Below are 23,315 nucleotides of genomic sequence, written 5' to 3' on the forward strand. Positions count from 1 at the left end.
GCAAAATGCATGTGATAACAAAGTGTTTTTGAGATTCCTGGGGAATCCCAGAGCCCAGGATATGAATGACATGGGGAAACGGGTAATGTTTTGCCAGGGAATAGTAGAAGATTGTTATGATAGACACACCCTTTGTTGGGAAGCTTAGAGTATGCTTTGAATTGGGTAATGTCTAGGAACTAGAGAACTTACTTTTAGGAAGTGCTTAATAAGATAGGATCCTCTATGTGAAGGAAGCAATAGAGCCTGAATGTTGTATTTGAATATTGAATAAAAACAATGAACTACGTTAAGCCGGAGAATCCAGAAGTATTTCTTCATCATGCACAATGTTGAATCATGAAAATTCATATAAGTCTAGATTTATAGATTCAGTGGGTTGGGGGACACAAAATATATTAAAGTTAAAAAGTAAACTATAATATAATTGTTTCATAATTGATATGAAATCTGAAGTATATAAATAAAGCCAAATTTTCAAATACTGGGCATTTATTATACAGATTTCTCAACAATAACCAACTTTATTTAATAGTCTATTGAAGACCTTTATTCCATTTGTTGGCAACCATGATTCCCTGTCCCTTTATTCTTTTCCCAGTAATGGCCCTACAGATCTTTTAGTTGCATTATGAGCTTGAGACCAGTGACATTCAAGGATCCTGTTGGACTTGTAGTGCTTGCGAGCACAGATGAAATAGAAAAGCAGACAGTCACCTGGACTGCAAAGCAGATTTAGAAGTTGATTTGATCTAATTTAAACAAAGCCAGGGCCTTTAGTCACTTTCACCGTGGGTACTTCTCTGATTTTTACCTTTAGGAAATCAGTGGAAAATGATCATGTGAACAAAAATATTTTGCAAATTAGCAAAATAGTGATTTTGAGGTATATGTGGCTTATTGAACATATTTTATAAAGTATATTCATCCCATGTTTAAGATTCAGTTCAGTATATTGTTACTATGAGTTGAGTTCATTATCTCAGAACAGTTGCTTCAGAAATATGGATTGGGTAATAATCTGCATGTACGATAATATTTACAAACTGGTAATATCCCTCAAGATAATAAGTCAAGTGATGAATAAATTTTAATTGTGAATAGCTCTAAAATAAACTCAAAACAAAAGTGTGAAATAAAGATGACAGTGGGTATTTGAAAACATGAATATCTCTAAGACTTTTCGTTTTACATTTAAATTGTGAAAAACTAATACCAGAATATTAGCTCTCCTGTGTTTCGTAGGGAAGGTCAGTATGAAATCAAATGTAGTATACATACTTTTTCATCTTCTAGGAGAGAGATAACTACTTGGAAAAGTAACTTAGTTTGTGCCTTGTTCCATAAAACACAACGCTACAAATATTTCAGCATAATGTATTAGGTAGATTGTATACATCATAGCACAGAATAAACTATAAAACTGAAACTTTTTAAGATAAAAATAAACTATTATTAGTATTCATTAGAGTTGTAATTATAGCAAGATTGATATATCTTCTGAAATCATTCAGTAAATATACTGGAAAGGAAAACCACTTTTTCATATGGTATATAACTGATCTTGAGAACTCAATAAACCTAATTTTATTTCCTTATTTTAGCGCCCAAGCACAATGAAAATCAGAATACGTCATCTAGAGATATCACGCATTTACCACCTAGTTAAATGTCTAATCTTATTCTATGCCTACATATTGAATGATAAATTCTGATTGATATAAGGTAATGGTTTAAGTAGAGTCTTTTATTCTTGCTGGTTCCATTTTCTATTTCATTATCTATTAGTAATATGATTGCACTGCATCATTTTTAAACAATCAAGATCCTTAGAAAATTATGTCAGAAGTAATTTTCTGTTAATGGCTTTACTTAAGAGTGATTTGCAAAGTTGTGAAAAGTTAAGAACATTCATTATTGAAGAGGAAGAGGTAATTAGTTGCTTTAAAACTAGAGCATTAAAACCTTGTTTTAGTAAAATCTGTATTACAGATTTACACCATGTAATTCTCTTACTATAGCCTATTTGAATTTCAATTTTCTCACTTTCCTTACAGAAGTGGAATTTTCTGATTCTCATAATTCAGGGCCAAACATGATTTTTAGAGCTGGACCTACATCAAAATCCCAATTGCAAATACTAGAGAATTTTGAGGATACTCAAATTCTGAACCCAGACCTGAACTTTGCAAGTGGCTTCTGTAGTTAAAATGATCCAAACCCAAAAACTCAGATCCAAGCATCCCCCAACTTATATTAAATATCATGATCATCTTGAACAAATCTTCAAGGCTGAGAATCAGTACCTATCAGCCCAGCCTGTACCCTTTCTTTCCCCAGCATACAGTTAAATACTGTTAAGTATATTTACGGCACTGTACTAGGAAATAGACTGGCAAGTTTTAATAGGAATACCTCCATTTTACTTACCTGTTATCCTTATAAATACACTTTCATATATGTTTCCTCTGTCTTATTTTATCCCTCTGAGTTTTTCTTCTTTCCTTTGTTGCTTGATTAATACCCTCCCCATGAAGCTTTTCTTACAATGGAGGAGCAATTGATACCAGTACCACTTCTTAGCCACGTGAAAGAGGTTTCTGCTTCACAAGGCATGACTGAAAGTTCCACTTTCATAAGATATAAGAGTTCTGGGCCTAATCATCAGCTTGTGTAAATCAGCCTAGTTTAATTAACTTCACTTTAGCTAATAGACTCAAGGAGCTCAATCTATTTAGTTTAACAAAGAGAAGGGGTGCCTTGATTACAGTCTATCAGTATCTACATGGGAGAAAATATTTAATAGGCTCTTCAGTTTAGCAGAGAAAGGTATAACATGATCAAATGATTGGAAGTTGAAGCTAGACAAATTCAGACTGGAAATAAGATTTACATTTAACAAGTGGTGGATTCTCCATCACTGACAATTTTAAAATCATAATTGGATGTTTCACCAATGTTCTGGCTTCGGAATCTATGAATAGACTAATACACCTTTCATTTGTTGGACTGATCTTGGCGGTGTTAATAGTAGAAAAGAAAAAAGAACAATGTTTACATCCATGTTGCACTCACTACAACTCCAATGTTGGAGTTGTTGAAACAGAAAAAATTTAAAAAAAAAAAAGCAGCAGCAACAAAACCCCTAGAAAACTGAACATTTGTATAAACCATTAACAATTGCTAACCTTCCCACAACTATCCCAGCACAATGTATGAAAGAAGGTGTACTTCTGAAGAAAGAAGCTTGTAAAAGGAGCATGAGGGTATGGGTACTCAATTGAATGTGGAATACACAAGGAAAACCAATATCTTTGATTTCTCTCTCCTGACTATTTTCTGCAGGATCATGATTCTTCCAGCACTGCCAGGAACATCCCATTCCTTGGAGTGAAGGAGATCATGCCAGCAGACCTTCCACAGTCCCCAAGAGTTTCTTCTGGCAGTGTCATTTGTCTCTGAGCTGCTTTCCATTGAAAATGAAAATCAGAGGGAGGGGGGCGGAAGAGAGGGAGAAGTGAGCATGGACAGGGAAGGTGAAAAGAAAGAATAAGAACAATGAAAACAGTATTTCTGTTATTATTTAATAGAAATGTCCTGATGGGGGAAAATTGGTTGTCTACAGAAAAAATGCTATAAACAATTTAGAAAAATAAAGCTTCATATACAGTCATTGTATATGTGTAATAACTATATTAAATAAAAGACAGTGCTTCAGTGAGAGGCACATATGGGCCAGTAAGCACTAGAAATTGTATTACTGGAACCACGACCCCACTACTGCACTAAATAGACTTTGAATTCTATAAAAGAAGTGACAATATGCCTGAAATTGCAAGTTTTATTTGATTGAAATGGCAGCTGTCTAAAGTAATCTATTAAAAAAAAAACCCTGATATTTTATCTTTTCTTACTGGAAAGTGAGGATCTTCACAATATTCTTTACTTAATACAACAGTCTCACTACTTATAGCATTAATTTTTAAAAACGGAGTCCATATTCCATTCTGAATTAGTGCTTCCACTTTAACATTTTTCAGAGTAGCAGCCGTGTAAGTCTGTCTATCAAGCATTCTTACAACTGTCCTATTTCTGGGCCTCTCCTTCTGCCCCTCCACCCCCACGAACATGATACAGTTCTGTGGTGACCTAGAATCCTATTTTCGACGTCTCCGACTCAAGGAATATTTCCAACACACCTCTGAACAACATACTAATCCACAGAGACCTTCCTACCAACACTACAAAAAGAAGGATTCTAGGTGGAATCCTCCTGAAGGTCAAAACAGTAGACTGGACTTCTACATAGAGTGCTTCCGCCGACGTGCACAGGCTGAAATTGTGGAAAAGCAGCATCACTTGCCCCATAACCTCAGCCGTGCAGAACACAATGCCATCCACAGCCTCAGAAACAACTCTGACATCATAATCAAAAAGTCTGACAAAGAAGGTGCTGTTGTCATCATGAATAGGTCGGAATATGAACAAGAGGGTGCTCGGCAGCTCTCCAACACCACTTTCTACAAGCCAGTACCCTCTGATCCCACTGAGAGTTACCAAAAGAAACTACAGCATTTGCTCAAGAAACTCCCTGAAAAAGCACAAGAACAAATCCGCACAGATACACCCCTGGAACTCCGACCTGGGGATTTCTATCTCCTACCCAAGATCCCTAAACCTGGAAATCCTGGGCACCCCATCATCTCAGGCATTGGCACCCTGACAGCAGGATTGTCTGGCTACGTAGACTTCCTCCTCAGGCCCTACGCTACCAGCACTCCCAGCTATCTTCGAGACACCACTGACTTCCTGAGGAAACTACAGTCCATTGGTGATCTTCGTGAAAACACCATCCTGGGCACTATGGATGTAGAAGCCCTCTACACCAACATTCCACACAAAGATGGACTACAAGCCGTCAAGAATCATTATCCCCGATAATGTCACGGCAAACCTGGTGGGGACAATGTATACCTTCAAATCAGCGGCACTGCTATGGGTACCCGCATGGCCCCACTGTATGCCAACATTTTTATGGCTGACTTAGAACAACGCTTCCTCAGCTCTCGTCCTCTAACGCCCCTACTCTACTTGCGCTATATTGATGACATCTTCATCATCTGGACCCGTGGAAAAGAAGCCCTTGAGGAATTCCACCATGATTTCAACAATTTCCATCCCACCATCAACCTCAGTCTGGACCAGTCCACACAAGAGATCCACTTCCTGGACACTACAGTGCTAATAAGCGATGGTCACATAAACACCACCTTATACCGGAAACCTACTGACCACTATTCCTACCTACATGCCTCCAGCTTTCACCCAGACCACACCACACGATCCATTGTCTACAGCCAAGCTCTACGATACAACCACATTTGCTCCAACCCCTCAGACAGAGACAAACACCTACAAGATCTCTATCAAGCATTCTTACAACTACAATACCCTCCTGCTGAAGTGAAGAAACAGATTGACAGAGCCAGACGAGTACCCAGAAGTCACCTACTACAGGACAGACCCAACAAAGAAAATAACAGAACGCCACTAGCCATAACCTTCAGCCCCCAACTAAAACCTCTCCAACGCATTATCAAGGATCTACAACCTATCCTGAAGGACGACCCATCACTCTCACAAATCTTGGGAGACAGGCCAGTCCTTGCTTACAGACAGCCCCCCAACCTGAAGCAAATACTCACCAGCAACCAAACACCACACAACAGAACCACTAACCCAGGAACCTGTCCTTGCAACAAAGCCCATTGCCAACTGTGCCCACATATCTATTCAGGGGACACCATCATAGGGCCTAATCACGTCAGCCAAACTATCAGAGGCTCGTTCACCTGCACATCTACCAATGTGATATATGCCATCATGTGCCAGCAATGCCCCTCTGCCATGTACATTGGTCAAACTGGACAGTCTCTACGTAAAAGAATAAATAGACACAAATCAGATGTCAAGAATTATAACATTCATAAACCAGTCGGAGAACACTTCAGTCTCTCTGGTCACTCGATTTCTGATCTCAAAGTGACTATCCTTCAACAAAAAAACTTCGAAAACAGACTCCAACAAGAGACTGCTGAATTGGAATTAATTTGCAAATTGGATACAATTAACTTAGGCTTGAATTGAGACTGGGAGTGGCTGAGTCATTATACAAAGTAAAACTATTTCCCCTTATGTATTCCTGCTCCCCCCCCCCCCCAATGTTCCTCAGACATTCTTGTTAACTCCTGGAAATGTGCTGGAAATGACCCACCTTGATTATCACTTCAAAAGGTTTTCTCTCCCCCCACCCCACTCTCTTGCTGGTAATAGCTAATCATAAGTGATCACTGTCCTTACAATGTGTATGATAAACACCCATTTTTTCATGGTCTGTGTGTATATAAATCTCCCCACTGTATTTTCCACTTTATGCATCCGATGAAGTGAGCTGTAGCTCACAAAAGCTTATGCTCAAATAAATTGGTTAGTCTCTAAGGTGCCACAAGTACTCCTTTTCACTTTAACATTGTCATAAAGAATCTCCATAGTAAAACCTTTCATTGTATTATAAAAAATAAAGATACAGTGACAGAGAAAAATACTGAAGAGAAAAGTATTAATAAGACTGTATATACACAATGAAATATATGTCCTGTACATCCTGTCTCACATTAAAAAGACACAAAAGTCCAGCAGATAGGACCTTGGACTTGGAGTCAGGAGACTTAAGTTGTATATCTGCTTTGGCCACTGACCTGTTATAATTTTAGGCAAGTTATTGTATGCTTCTGTTTCTCTTTCCACTCTTTGTCTTCCTTGTCTGTTTAGATTGTAAGCTCTTCAGTGAAGGGACTGTTCTTACCATTGTGTTTGTGCAACACCTAGCACAATACTACTATGGACTTCTATACTACAAATAGTAAATAATCATGAATGAGAGTATAAAGAAACCAATATGTAGGATAATAATATAGTTATCACTTTGAGTTTATTAATTGAGCATTCTACGTTCTTTTTTTTAGAACTCCAACCTGATTCATCAGAAGGTGTCTCCTCCTACTGAGCAACAAGGATCCCCAATCTTATCATTCATTATTCTTGAACAATTCAATGCCATTCTCCTAGTGCAAAATGTCCATCAGTCACTTGCAGCTCTCAGTAAAGTCATCAGAGGCACCTCACTATTGAGTTCTGAAGTACAAAGTCTAGCAAGTGCTTTATTAAACCAGAAGGTAAGTTAATATTTGAAAAAAGAAATTATGCACTTAACTAAGCATTATAAATCCTTACTCTGTAACTATGACATTGAACAAAAGTCGGCTAAATTCAGATACGTATATACATTTCACCTTTTGTTTGGTTTGTTTAAAATTGTCACAAGAGTAGATTAGATGCTTCAGGGGATTCCTAATCAAATAGGGAACCTTTCACCTTCTGGTCACTTATAGTTCAAAACTGGTTCAGGGTTTTAGCACCAAATGTTGTTACCATTTAAAGGCTGTTAGTGCCCTTTGTACTAAATTGTCGATATGTTGCTTAGTGGTTAGCTATCTGCCTTACAAACAACTGCTATGTTAATTGGTTTCTTAAGTAGTAGGGTAAGGAGAGAGTCCAAGAATTAAAACAGAGCTACTTTCTTATACCTAGAAGTTTAAAGACATTGGCAGTGCAGCCATCATGCCCAGAAAAATGAATTCTACCTTTAGGGCTATCACTCTGGCACCTTTGATGAGTACTAAGGCCTGAGAGGTGCTAAGTATGCACAATTCTTTATTGACATTAGGATAAATAGTAAAACAAAACTCCCAAACTACTCAACTATCCTGAAATATACAAATATTACTATTTTAAGGAAAACATAACTGGCTTTTCAGAATGAAAACTTTAAAAAATATTGGCTTTAAGAATCAGTGGGGACTTCTGAGCATATTATGCACATTAGCTGATCTTTCTCTATGAAGGATATACAAAGATGGTAGAATTAATGATCCTGGAATAGCATTTCCAGCTCAAATCTCATAATATCTCACAAGCCAAATCATTCATATTATCCCTTAAAAATGTATAAATCGTTTTCCACCCCCATCAACGTGCCTCAGTGGGTCACAGCTGAGGATGCCAGTTTCAGGTCAAACTGCTGAGAAATAGGGCAGATCCACTCCGAACTGGTAGTTATTCTATGATTAGATATACCAAGCCAGTAACAAAAGTAAACTTCTGTCTCATCACACTGGTTAACAAGAAGTCAAAAATGCAATCTCCTTAGGCATTCCAGGATGTATTTCACCACACAGACACTAGAGTTTCTGATGAGTGGTTATTGAAAACGAATTTTATCAAACAAAAGGTTCTTCTGATCTCAAGAGATCAGTCACATAGCCAGGTCAATGTATAACTCAGATCTTATCCAATAATCACGGTGCTGCCAATCTTTTAGTAACTAAAATCTAAAGGTTTATTTATAAGAGAAAAGAAGACAGTTAAAATGGTTAATAGATCATATACATACAATAATTGCAAAGTTCTTATCTCAGGTTTGTAGCAGTGATGTTACAGACTGTTGGCTTCTAAAGTCTCTGGTAACTTCCAAAAGCTTGGAAGGTCCTCAGTTCATAGATTTGAATGCGCCTTTTAGTTGTAAGTCCATAGTCTAGAGAATCTGAGCAGAAAAGAGGCAACTGGAGATTATTTAGGGTCTTTTATATCCTCTGCCATGTGAATGGAATTTTACTGTCCCAAACAAAGCTCACAGTCTACTTGTGGAAAGTCACAGGCACAAGATGGAGTGCACAGTCAAATGAGCAAATCACATGCCCTTACATGGCTTGCTGACTCCTAGAGGCAGCCATTGGTCACTTGCAGGCCAAGGTATCTGCAGGAACAGCCATCTTGGGCGGAATGAGTTTCTTCTATGGACCATTGTGAGAGTCAGTTGCCTTTCATGGGCCATCAATACAAAGAGGTCTGGCTTCACTGTAAATTATACTTGGTGAGTGTTACCGTAGGAACAAACACATTTGGGATACAGATCTATAGCCAATATTCATAACTTCAGCTACAGTGATGATACATGGATTTAAACAGGATAATTTTAGTTAGAAAATCATATCGCTTCTGTTGACACCTTACATTATATACTTTGTACAAATTTTGTTGCAGTTGTCTAAACAGTGACAATATTAATTATATAAATGGTCATATTTCAGTCATACAGCATCACACCCCTTTTAGTGAAACTTGCATTTACAACTAAAACATATTGGAAATAATTTTGCTAATAGGATATCCTAGGAAATATGTTTTAGTATAAAATGCTGCCTCTTCTCTATTTTTTTGCTGTTTCACAGTGGTAAATACAACAGTTCTCTGTATATATCGGCACCCTTTTCTTATGTAGTACAAATTAGTGCAACTCAAACCAAATAAGGCTTGCATTGCTGTCCATAAACAGTAAGAAATTTTTTAAATCTAGAGCAATTCTAATGCTCAGTAAAAACTTCAGCCAACTTTGTCAGGCATTTTGCATTACAATGTACAGTCCATTAATATTCAAACTATTTGGAATTATTACTTGGTTAAATGAATTCCTGTACATTGGGGGAGTCGCCGGCCCTGCTACAGCAAAAGGCAATGTATACTTTGTACAAATTAAACATTACACCCTTTCTGGGATTTGGTTTTATGATCAGAAGTATTAAACAGAACATAGCAAACTCTATTCCAGGCTTAAATACTTTAGGACCCATCTGTTCCAGACCCAAACCCCCAAGACTACTTTGGCTCATAACCTGTTGTATCTGTCTCCCCAAATGCACATATTAGAATAGCACTACCTCAGTGCCAATTGAGCATGGATTATCAGACCATGAGACATAATTTAGTCTTTGTCTTTTCCACGAGACATTTTGGGAACTTTATGATGGTAGCGGTTACTTTCTGTCTTCTTTTGGAGGTTCTGTGCTCCCACCAGTCTTCATCAACACAAATAGTCCAGGATGGATTTGGGCTAGGTTGGATGGCTTATTTAGACCAACTGACAGTTCACTTTCCTCAATGGTTTGAAGCTGTTTGGTTTGTTTATGAATTAAGGGAAGTCATTATAAAGTAAACATAAACCAATTTTAATTTAAACCAGTTCAAACACAGGGTTTGCACTGATTTAACTAAATTGATTTAGGAACTAGTATAGTTAAATAGATTCACTTTCTATACATAGACATCCCAAATTACTTTCTTTTCCTCAGTTTTTTCTGTGATATGTAGTATCTTGTTGTTTGTTTTATAAAGAGAACTGTAAAGTATAGGTGCTTAGTACATGTTCCAAAACAGATAGAGGAGAATTTTCACTCCAGAAGGTTTTTAAAATGACTCTTGAAACCTGTGCATATTAATATTAATACTGTAACAGCTGCATAAGGCCTGTTATCTGTTGGATAAATAGTGAGCATTCACAAATAGTCAACGTACCATACTAACACAGGAAAGTTACATTGGTCCCACATTCAGAATTGTAGATGTCTGACATTTAGATTTTGCCACTTTTATTTGCAAGCAGTTTGGTTTTAAAAATAGCATAAAATCATGACAGTAATAAAGAACATAGTGTAGAAAAAATTGTAAGGAAAACTAGAAACTGTTGGTTTCCCTAACTTAAGCACTGAGCTGACTAGCTGTTGATGCACTGTTTCTGCACTGGCTTAGCTAACTACCTGAGAGCCTTTCCTCACCTTTATGTTCAGTTGTGTAATTAAAGGGTATATATCTTTTAAAACTCATGAAGATTGGGTATGGGGATCTGATAGGGTGTGCTTCCCACACTGGCCCTGCAAGAGCTGACTTGGGCCAGGTGGGCCAATCAGCTAATTAAGCTGAAAATGGTGGAGCTTTAGGTTGGAGGCAGCTAATTAGAGAGAGGCTCACCTGTGAGGGACAGGCGGGGCTTCTACAAAAGACAGGAAATTGGAAACAGAAGGGACTTCCGGGAAGGAGTCTACAGTTACGCCCTGGGAAAAGGGAAGTGTGTTTGGGGGGCTTCAGAGATGAGTTGCCTAAAGTTACTCCCTGGGAGGAGGTTCGACAGAGGAGTGGGGAGGGCCAGGAGATATGGAAGAAGCTCAGGGAAAGGCAGCAAGTTGCAGGGAACGGACCTTAGCTGTTGTGTAGAAGGTCTCTGAGCTAGAACCCAGAGTAGAGGGTAGGCCCAGGTTCACTGCCAGCTGCTGTGGGAGTGGTACTGTAAAGCAGTGAAGCAGACGACTTCCTGAGAGACTGCTGGAGAGCAGGAACCTTGATACACTCCCCCGGGATGGAAAACTACAATAGTGACCTGGCCGGACGGCTGAGTCACAAAGAGGACAGCTGCAGCTCCTGAGAGCAAGAGAGGGGCTGCAGGGGAGAAACTGATGGGGCATAACCTCAGGATGGGGTGACCAAGGATGGGGTAATCTTGGCCTGACCAAGCTAATCCCCAGAATCACCAGAAGGTGGCCCATCCAGTGGTAAGGAGAGCAACCCGACACAGGGGAAAAAACAGGTTGTACATAGTTATGATGTGATGAAATCAAAGAATATGAAACCAGAAAGAACTACAAAGATTCATAACACCACAAAAAATTATGAGACAAATAAAGAAGTCAAGAAAAGAGCTGAGCTGCATTGGAACTAAGGATGGGAGGCTATGCTATGAAAACATCATCATTCTGTAAATGTGGATGGAATACATGAAGGAACTTTTTGATGATTTTGAAAAATTAGGACATATAGACATCAAAAGAGGAGAAGAAAAAGCAACACATTTTACAATATGGGAACTAGAAAGAACATTAAAAAGCATAAACTGAGGAAAAGCGGCTGGGGAGGATGGTATTGCAATTGAAATGCTAGAATGCCTTTTTAAACATACATACCAGGAGAATTTCTGGAGGACTTCAAGAGGTCAGTCTTTGTTCCTCTACCAAAGGTGGTTAATGCTAGAGAATGTGAACAACTGCAAACTATAAGCTTGATAAGCCACACACTTAGTTTTGTTGAAAATTGTTGGCACATAAATACCTCTCCATCTGGAGACAGAATTAGTAGTAGTCAGTTTGGTTTCTGTCCAGGAATAGGCAAGAGGGAGGCAATCTTTGCCCTGAGGATCTTTTGTGAGCATGGAAGAAGTGCGAAAGGAAATTTTATATGTGGAATTTGATAAATTCCAACATGACAAGATTATTCTTACTCTTGAAGAATGTAATATTAACTCTCATATAGATATACAATTAATAAAAAGCTATACTGGAGACAGAAAACCGCAATCCAAATTAACTATGAACTGTGAGTATTGCAGTTTCAGGTGCCCATCAAGGTTGCTTTTTAGTTCCACAACTATTTAACATATATGTAAAAGTTATAATGAGGGAAAGTTTAGAAGACACCAACCAGGGCATCATGTCAATGGCATATACATCAACAACATAAGATATGCTAATGACCTAGTTTGCATTGCTTCAACTAAGGAAGAACTTCAGAACTTGTGTATTACTGTAAACAGTGTCAGCAAGAAATACAGAATGAGGATCAACGTTAGGAAGAGAAGGTCTTATAATACGTGAGCACAAGGTAGGCAATGGTTGAATGATGGAATAAGTGAATAGGTTCCCGTATTTAGGGAGTCTAATAACAAGAAACAGAAGAGATGATGAAGAACAACTTCCAAAGACTTCTGTGTTGTTGAAGGTTAAAAGTGCATATTTGCACTTGATTGCTGAAGTGCTACATATGGTCAGCTCTCCTGTACGGATGTGAGAGACAGATGCTTAAAAAGGACACTTGGAGGAGACTCAGAACATTCAGGTTTTGGTGTAATAGAAGAATGTTAAAAATTAGCTGGATAACTAAAACTACAAATGAAGAAGTGCTGAGAAGGATAAATTTTAAAAGAGTACAATTACTTATGACCCTAGATAAAAGAATAACCTCTTTTTTGGACACATAGCTTGCCGATCACAAAGTGACATGTTTCCAGCACTCATGACATCAGGAAAGATCACAGGCAAACCAGGAAGAGGAAGAAAGAGTGCCAGTTATGTCAGAAATGTCATGAGGCGGACTGATATCCAAAGGAGAGTGGAAGTTTTCCAACACTGTTGCAACTTCAAAAGATGGAAGGTGATGGTTGATAATGTCCACATCAGAGATGTCATTTGAAGAAGACAACACAATTACTGCAGCTGAATACCCCAGGGCAATGTGTGATGAGTCCAGTCTGTCTCCACTTCTCATAAAAACCTTAAATCTAAAATGTATAATGTCTTACAGAGATGTAAGAATTCCTTGCTAAGTAATTTAAGAGATTATCTGAATATGACTTATAAATTGAATATGCTTTGACCTGTTAATAAAGGCAAACTCTGGAATACTTAATTGTTTACTGCTATTAGTTGCAGTAGTAGTAGTAGTTAATGTAAACAGCATTAAATATGTTGTTGACACTATACAGGCAAATAAGATACAGACAATTTTCATCTCAATTGTAAAACTCATTCTCACCAGTGTAAGTGATATCAGATTGTGACTTGTAGTCACTGCCACAAGGAGTTTCCAGTCCAGGTTGCATAAGACTTAATATGATGGAAGAAGAGAAGACACCAGACACAGGGTTGGAGATGAGTGCAAGGGGGAGCTTAACTTAAAAATCAAAATTCAAAAGTGTGTTGCTTTTTACCAGCCATTGTGGCTGCTTTAGTTACACCATTAAGAAGAATAAAGGGGCAACTTGACTAGTGAAAGAGGAGCATATTTAATAAAAAATAAGCCCAACCCAGGCTTCATGTCTCTCTAATGGGCAGAACTCTTAACAGTGGACTGGAATATTTCTGATGTCTGAGGTACTCAAATACATCACATTATAAAAGGGAGTGAAGTCACAAATTCTATTCTAAACCCAGATCACAGGTTTTGTTTTGACTCATCTCTAAAAGAATATGATACTTTTGCAAAGTAGAATCTCTCTTTTAATACACAGAGTAGAGAATATAATACATTGATTTAGCCAGCAAATGTTTACAATTTTGTGTGCATTAAAAAATAGAAAATGTACCCTCACAATCTGTCTTTGGATATTCAAAAGACTGATTCAGATGCTGAATCTGTATGTGCTTTAAACCTTGAGTCTGAACAGAATCCATGCCTTGCCCCTACCTTGGAATCTTCTTTCTAGTACCCCCTCCTAAGAGATGAGACCTCTGCAGTCTAGTTCCTTGAACCAGTGCTGATTCCCCAAACTTCCCCAAAGTTTAAACACACTCTCTGCCAGAACTCCGTCAGTTTGGGCATTCTGAATCCACTGGTTAACTGTTCAAGGGCACATGATAGGTATAGTACATCAGTGGTTCTCAAAGCCAGTTCGCTGCTTGTTCAGGGAAAGCCCGTGGCGGGCTGGACCAGTTTGTTTGCCTGCCGCGTCCGCAGGTTCGGCCAATTGCAGCTCCCACTGGCCGCGGTTCGCCACTCCAGGCCAATGGGGGCTGCGGGAAGCAGTGCGGGGCAAGGGACATGCTGGCTGCCCTTCCTGCAGCCCCTATTGGCCTGGAGCGGCAAACCGTGGCCAGTGGGAGCTGCAATCGGCCGAACCTGCGGACGCGGCAGGTAAACAAACTGGTCCAGCCCACCACGAGTTTTCCCTGAACAAGCGGCAGACCGGCTTTGAGAACCACTGTACTACATAACACACGCAGACTCGGAAAAAAATTGCTCTTTACTTAATAGCATGAAAAATACACAAATCTATACAAAAATAATAAACCCTAAACACATTTCCCTGCCTCAGTTTCCACACCACTACAAAGCATTCTTTACACTGGGATCAGAGGCATCTGGGGCATCCTGGACCCTTCTGCTGCTGCTAACTTTGAACTGCTCTGAAACATAGAGCCTCTCTCTCTAGATCAGCATTTTTCAAACTTCGGGTCATGACCCAGTACTGGGTCACGACCCAGTACTGGATCGCAGCATGTCAGGCACTGAGTCATTTTGGTCAGGACTCCTGACGGGGACATTAAAAGTCCCATCGGCGGTGCTGCCCGGCTAAGGCAGGCTAGCGCCTACCTGTCTCGACACCACACTGTGCCCCAGAAGCGGCCTGCAGTGGGTCCGACTTCTAGGCAGGGGGGCCATGGGGCTCCACACGCTGCCCTGGCCCTGAGCACTGGTTTCCGGCCAATGGGAACTGAGCGGGGTGGGGTGCAGTTCCTGCAGGCGAGAATCCTTAGCCCCACCACCCTGCCACAGAGCAAGAGCCCCAAGCCCTGATAGGTGCGTCTGGCTCTGGAACTTCTGAAGATTATCATATGTGGCTTGGAGGGTCAGTAAGTTTGGCCACCCCTGCCATAAGTGGTATTTTTCAGAGATAAATGGCTTTGAGGCCATATCTGAAGGTGTTAACCAAAGTGGTATCAGTTATTCATTGGAACCAGACAATATACGTACCATGTTTTATTCCCAAAATCACAGTCACATAAGGATGAACAATGTCTACATACTTTGAATGGAATGTAAGCATTAACCTTTTATCTGGACAGGCTTTCTCCCCGGCTCTTTATTTTTTATGCTGATAGAATGAGAGGTCAAGCAGTTACTGCACAGACAATTTCTGGATGGATTAATTCCTGTATTACCATGGCAAACACCTCTCTGCCACAAAGACTGTTGGTTCGGTCAATGAATGCTCATGCTACGTTGGTGGCTTTTCTAAAGGATGTTTGAATACTGGATGTTTATAGGGCTGCCACTTGGTCCTCTGTGCCTTCATTCATCATTATATCATCACAACTGCTTCAAAGATTGATGCAAATTTTGGGAAGGCCATGTTTAAGTAGACACTGAGCCCCACCACCTAACGGTACTCGCTTGTGAGTCACCTGAGTGGAACATACTTGTGCAACCGCTTGAAGAAGAAATAAGACAGATAAGTAACCTCTTCAGCTGTTGTTCTTAGAGATGCTATAGTATACAGGTATTCCAGGACCCATCCCCCCTGGATCCCGTTTTGCTATGTTTCGATGTGAAGGATCTGAGGCCAGGTTAGGGCATTGCCACCTTTGTATAACCTTGGCAGGGGCCACGGCAGTGTGCAAGGCACATATGCTGCTCTGACTGGTTCTGCTGCAGAAAACTCTCTGGCTCTGGCACGCTAGACACATACATCCCTGAGTGGAATACATGTGTGCAATCACATCTCAAAGAACAATAAAACGGGCAAGTAACCATTTTTTATAACTGTCTTTCAGAAGTCATGCTTTTTAAGCAAAAGCGTCCACAGAGATAATGTTTTTTCTTTATTTTCTTTGTCTTGTTTTTGTTTGTTGGTCTATTTAAATGTTACCAAAGTCTCTAGACCCAAAGTTTTTCTGTTATTTGTATTAAGATGAAGTTTATTCAGTGAAAGTTAGCACTGTTTAGTTCACTTTGAGTGTCATCCTTTCTTATATGCTTTAATGGCCAGACTTGCAAATGTCATCAGCATGTAGTAGCTGATGCTGTTCTCAATGAGAGCTGTTGGACGCTGAGCTCTTTTGAAAATCTGGCCCTTAATCTTCAAGGGCATGATCCTTCAAGGTGCTCAGCACCTCCTGTGTGATGCCAAGTGCCCTCAACTCCCATTTAATTAAGGGGGAGCACCTTGAAGAATCAGGACCCAGACCACTTTACAGGCATTGGTTAATACTAACCTCACTCCTGTCAAGTAGGTACTGTTAATGTTTTTGTCCTTACTGTAAAAGGATAATGCTCGTGGTAGGTCACATTTATCTGTTAAACAGAGTCTCTGTATGGCCTTTGTCACCATTGTGTCTGTGCACCATGTAAGGAGTTTGCATTAGAGCTGGGAATTCATAGTTGTATGCTCAGATCGTGACACTCGCTCTCTTTTTAAACTACACTCAGTCTCCAGATAATTAAATGTAATACAAATAGTTGCATTAAAACAGTAGTAATACCTGTAGTTTTGAATTGTACTGCATAGCCAATTAATCTATTTTTATTTCAGTGTCCCCTCACATGGCAGAGTAAGTGGGAAGGCCCAGATGATCCTTTACAATACCTCAGAGGGCTTGTAGCTCGAGCACTTGCTATCCAGGTAAAGTAGAAGACTCAGTTAACTTCAGAACATTACTGCTTTTTATACCACAATATACTGTGTACTTCTCTATAGTAGGGCTTTCCAAGCTGCTGTCTGAGAGAGATTTAGAACTTGTGTGTAAATAATTAAATGTTAAAAACCATAAACATGGAGGTACAACATAAGGACCTCAAATTTTTGTCCCAGTAAACCCTGAAACTTTATTTTCGGAGTGCAGTAACATTGCTGTTCACTTTTACAGCAGTTTTAACTTGACCTGAATTTCAATCAAAGTTTTAACTCAGGATCTGTGGAAAAGGAAGGAAGATCTTTGTTTTTCTTACTGTCTTTGTAGAACTCCTGTTGTTTTTCTAAATGCCATGCTCTCTGAAATAAAACTGAACTTTTATATGTAGAAAGGATGGTCCCTTATGAGACTTCATTATAGTTGCCAGTGAAACTAGGGTATGGTTTGATATACAGTTTTACCACATTCTTGAAAAATAGTCAACTTATGTGTTTGAAGGTGGCGTTCCTATGTTAGAATGCAAATTAAAATTCCTTCATACGCTGAGAACTAGGTGAATGAGCTGCGGGAAAGGAGTCCGGGACAGGAGGATAAAAAAGTAAAATTAGACAATCATATCAAAGCATGAAATAGATTTCACAACCCAATAATATTTTTTTTTAAATGCAGTGAGTTTCTGAAGACACACTGTTTTATTCTATGGAATAGGGTGGATGATTACATCTGTTTGTCCTAGGTGTGTTCCTGAATGTATTACTTAGTTGCAAATTTGTCTTTAATTTCTGTGCTACTTGCTCTGAGAGAAACAGCAAGGAAAAATATAATTGGACAATAAATGCTATTCTTCAGTCTGTTGAATTAATGCTTGTTATGAGGTGACTTCAGAGAATTTGTTTTCTAAAGGACTGTACCATATGGTCTAGCATGTATTTGAAATGGCATATGGCTGTAGAGAAGTGCCTTCAGACTAAAATGCTAACACGAATTACTCCACTTTCATGTCTCAGGCAAAAAGCAGATATGGCTGTTGTCTGTTCAGGTAGCAGATGACTGAGATATCATTTATTTAGGAGGAGCAATGTAAAAATTAGATTAAAATCTGTAAGTCTAAGAAAATAGAAATATATGTGTGTACGCAGGTATGTATGGTTATGTATATTTATGCATATACCTGGAGAAAAGCATCTTCCCACTGTCAGTAATTATTGCCTGTCTTGTTTTGCAGTTTAGAGATATTGTATAAATCTCCGGCAGAATGTTTACTATTACTCATACTCCATAAGTTTTTTTGATACATTATTCTTGTTGTCTAGACGGTTGGTATGTTTAGGCATTGTTGCTTTTGTTCAAACACTTCATAAGGCTAGGTAGGGCATTAACAATATTGTTTATAGTTAGAGCCCCATGCTTTCTGCAAGTCTGAAGTAACATGAAATAAAATGAAAAACAATGAATAAAACAAAAGAAAAAGAAAAGCAATTAATAAAATTTAATAAAATGCACTCATCCCACAGCAGCAGCTCCTGTCCTGCAGGGCTGGACCTCACTTCTTGCTCCACGCATTGTGACCTGGCACATGGGGTCGCAGCACTGCTCAGGTTTGGCCTTGCCACTCCTCTGTGATAACAAGGGGGTGGCCAGGCCAAATTTTAGTGAGTGGCTTTGCAACATGGTACACAGGGTTGCAGAGCTGCTTAGATTTGGCCTAGCAACTCCATGATGATAGAAGGATGGCAGAATCAAATTTGAGCTGCCCTGCAACCCCATGCACCAGGTTGCAATGCCCAGAGCAGGAAGCCAGGCCAAGGCCAGAGGTATAGGACCACTGCAGGGTGAGTGTAGGGCAGGCTTGCTCGCCAACACTGTCCATCCTCGGGGCCTGCCCTCCTCATGAGGACAGGGTGGGTTTACTCTTGAGCATCCCACCCAGGGACTCCCATCTCCTGGGGACAGAACCTAGCCTCCTCCCACGGGGGATAAAACAAAATGAAATGAAATAAAAAAAAAAAATGAAAAATTATCAAGATTTTCATGGAGCTCTGTTTATGGTATCTCTGTGTATAATAGCATTGCCTAAAGCATTAATAAGCACATTGAGTTATGTTGCATACATTATAAATAACAATAAGTGAAATAATACTTATCCAAATGAAGAAACCGACACAGCATATGCTTGGGCATTCATTGATTCCAGTTGTAGCACTCTTGAAATCAATAGTAGTGTTTATATAAAGTTCATTTCCGTATACATTTATTTGTATATGTCATGTCACCTTAATAAGAATTAGCTGCTGATTCATACTTGATGTATCATATTTGATATCTTTTTGCCACCTTCTAATACTGTACTTGAATCTGCTAAGCTATTTGAGCTTCAACCTCTCTTAAATGGCGACAAAAAGTACTAAGGGTATAATTTACAGTTGTATAATTCTGTATACCTTATATTGTTATTCAAACTTATAATAAACGCTTCATAAAATTAAAGGTATAAATCCATATCTTGGCCAAATTCAAGTGAAATTTCTCCTGCAGTTTCAGTTTCTAGTTTAAACTGTATTGTGGCTGGACATTTTTGAAAAATACAGGTAGCTGGTGGAGAAAGTATTGCTTTTTGGGAGAGATTTTTCTCAAGTGGTGAACAGATTTAGAAGAATATGCCCCACTGATGTTCAGTAGGGCTTGTGCTTCTTAATCTTATGTGCTTTGGAAAATCCTACCCTTTATGCCTATATAAGTTTTCAATCAGACAGCACTTGGGTATGAAAAGCAATATCATGTATAAAAGTAAGATTGTCTGCCAGATTTTTTTAAAATGAGTCCCTAGATTTGGATGCCTACATTCACCCTTTTTGAAAAGTGCATAGCAGCAGCTGGTGCCATTGAAGTCACTAGATACATGTACATGAATATTTTTAGGACATGTAACCCCAGCAATTAAACAATCAAATAGAAAATCCTCCAAAGAAAAAGCTGCTTCAGCAAGCAGTTCTTCAAAGAGTGACAAAGCAAAGTAAATATTTCCTTTCTTGTGAGGATTTATTTTATTGAAAGTGCCTCAATAAAATGCAATTGTATATACATTCTTTAATAAAAACAAAGTCTCTTTTGAAACTCTCCCAATAATCATAATGTTAGCATTCCATAATTAATTGTAAACATATTAAGTTGACGAATACAAATTTCAAACCTATGAAAATACTTGAAGCCTTATATAATCCATTCAATAATTCAGGTTTCTTTGAAAACAAAAGTATGGCAAACATTTTCAAAGTTTAAAAGTGGAAATAGTGAAAGAACCTTTCTCCAGCTATCAAACTGAGTTCCTTAGCAGAATATTATCTCTTAAGCTTTTATAACTGTGGTCTGAATGTCTGGGGATATTTTTATACCTATTATAAAGCACATAAAATGTTCTTCCTTATGTATTTTTGGAGACAAATATTAAGGCCAAGAAAAATGAGGGTAACTCAGTTTTAAGGAGCAGTCGTAGAGTAGAAGTAGAAGTTTATTATAATATTGAGAAAACACGGATGGTTTCACTGGCTGTTGTCCCCACCTTTGTCATGTCACCATACAACCTTTCTAATACTAAGTATAGTGTTCTAGGCCAATATTTCTCTAGCTGTTTTTCTCAAACAAACCAGCACATCTCATACTTACAGGATTGCTTTCTAAGTGAAACCAGGTCACACAGTTCTAAAGAAAAGTATCACACTGATATGTTCTTAGATTTCAGTGATGACTGCAGAGAAACCAGAGAAAATTGTACTGACTCTTCTTCCTGTCCCATATCTATTAATATCCTGAACACTGATGGCATGCTTTCTATTATCCGCTTTCATTTAAGTTGTGGGTTAAATTTACCCCGATGAAATTGCATTGAATTAATCCATGATCGCAGGTGATACAGAAACCATAGTCACAAGCATTCAACACTAGTAATCAGTTGACTATTTCAAGGTTATCTTTGCAGTGAACCAGACTTGAAATGTAATTGTTATATTTAAATGACAGCTAAGAATCCTGTGATGTTGCACTCCATATGATTTTATAAAAATATGCTAATGAGTGTGAATATAATGTAACTGGAATATGCTTAATGCAAAAGGTCTCTTATAAGGTATCATTTCAAGGCTTATAATCTACTGAGGGTGGTCATCCAATTTGTATAAATGTATCATTCTTGTATCTGAAACTAGAAAAATAGAAGTATAACTCTGAGGACCTATTGTAATTATGCAAAGTGTGGGCCATTAATGGTGGTTTGGAATCTTGATGGCTCCCATTAACCAGGACAATTGACTATAGATGGCTCTGTTTACTTGTAAGCCTTCCTGTGAGTCAGGCTGGGAAGAATGAAGGCTTGGGGGTCTCACAGGACATGTGACCATGTCACCTGGTACTGGAATCCATATTAAATCTGGGGCTTTTCCATTTAGAAGTGTGGGGGGGGGGAGCCAGAGAGACAAAAGATTCCCGCCTTGTGCCTAAGCTGTACAAGGGAGTGGAACACAACAAAGGAGGCGGAAGTCATGAGAAATCCCCTAGCTACCACCTGAGCTGAAACAAGGACTGTACTAGAGGAAAGGATTGGGCCCAGACTAGCAAGGAGTCTAGTCTGTGAAAGAAGCTTATTGGAACATCTCTGAGGGTGAGATTTATCTGCATATAGTTTCCTACTGTATTAGGCTTAGACTTGCATGTTTTTGTTTTATTTTGCTTGACAATTTACTTTGTTCTGTCTGTTATTACTTGGAACCACTTAAATCCTGCTTTTTATATTTAATAAAATCACTTTTTGCTTATTAATTGACCCAAAGCAAGTAATTAATACCTGGGGGAGCAAACAGCTGTGCATATCTCTCTATCAATGTTATAGGGGGTGAACAATTTATGAGTTTACCCTATATAAGCTTTATACAGAGTAAAACACATTTTTATTTGGTGTTTAGACCACATTGGGAACTGGGTATCTGGGTGCTGGAGACAGGAGCACTTCTTAAGTCGTTTTCAGTTAAGTCTGCAGTTTTGGGGGGATGTGGTTCAGACCCTGGGTCTGTGTTGGAGCAGACTGGCATGTCTGGCTCAACAAGGCAGGGTTCTGAAGTCCCAAGCTGCCAGGGAAAATGGGCTCAGAGGTCTCATCACATCATGTAGCAGTCCCAAGGGGGTCTCTGTGACCCATCCTGTCACAAATCCCCTTAGAGGAGGGCATAGAGAGAAATACCTTGGAATCTTCCTTTTCTTGGACATGATTAAAAAAGTGTGTGTAGGGAGATTTTATATATATTATATATATAATCCTACAAATGTAGGAGTGGAAGAGACCTTGATAGGTCATTTAGCACTGAGGCAGGACTAAGTTCTAGACCATCCCTGACAGATACTTTGTTTAACTTGTTCTTAAAAGCCTCCAGTGATGGAGATTCCACATTCTCTCTAGGTAATAACTTGCAGTGATTAACTACCCTGACAGTTAGCAAGTTTTTCCTAATGTCTAACTTAAATCTCCTTGGCTGCAATTTAATCTCATTACTTCTTGTCCTGTCCATAGTGTTTAAGAAGAACAATTTATCACTCTCCTCTTGGTAACAACTTTTCACATACATGAAGACTGTTATCATGTCCCCCATCAGTCTTCTCTTCTCCAGACTAAACAACCCCTTTTTTTTCAAATCTTTCCTCCAAAGTCTTGTTTTCTAGACCTTTAATCATTTTTGTTGCTCTCCTCTAGACTTTCTTCATTTTGATCACATCTTTCTTGAAGTGTGTGCCCAGTTCTGGACACAATAGTCCAGTTGAGGCCTTATCAGTGCTGAGTAGAGTGGAAAAATTGCTTCTCATGTCTTGCTTACAATACTCCTGCTAATACATGATGTTTGCTTTTTTGCAACAGTGTTACACTGTTGACTCATATGTAGTTTGTGATCCACTATAACCCCCAGATCCTTTTCTGCACTACTCTTTCCTAGATAGTCATTTCTCATTTTGTACTTGTGCAGTTGATTGCATTTGTCTTTGAGTTTCATCCTATTTATTTCAGATCATTTATCCAGCTTTGATTTATCAAAGATCATTTTGAATTCTAATTCTGTTCTTCAAAGTGCTTGTATCCCCTCCCAGCTTGGTATCATCCGTAAACTTTATAAGTATACTCTCTATTTCCATTATCCAAGTTATTTA

The 23,315-nt window shown here is 38.8% G+C and overlaps 1 protein-coding gene across 3 annotated transcripts in view; it reads left to right on the forward strand.

Moving 5' to 3' along the window:
* DYNC2H1 (dynein cytoplasmic 2 heavy chain 1) overlaps positions 1-23,315 on the forward strand; it is a 407,641-nt gene that overhangs the window by 324,928 nt on the left and 59,398 nt on the right. For all 3 annotated transcript variants that reach the window (XM_073338398.1, XM_073338416.1, XM_073338408.1), the window contains 2 exons: positions 7,026-7,235; positions 17,030-17,119. In XM_073338398.1, coding sequence (XP_073194499.1) covers positions 7,026-7,235; positions 17,030-17,119 — 300 coding nt within the window. The remainder of the gene's footprint in view (positions 1-7,025; positions 7,236-17,029; positions 17,120-23,315) is intronic.

This window comes from Lepidochelys kempii, chromosome 1 (genome assembly GCF_965140265.1).
Source record: "Lepidochelys kempii isolate rLepKem1 chromosome 1, rLepKem1.hap2, whole genome shotgun sequence".
NCBI lineage: Eukaryota > Metazoa > Chordata > Testudines > Cheloniidae > Lepidochelys > Lepidochelys kempii.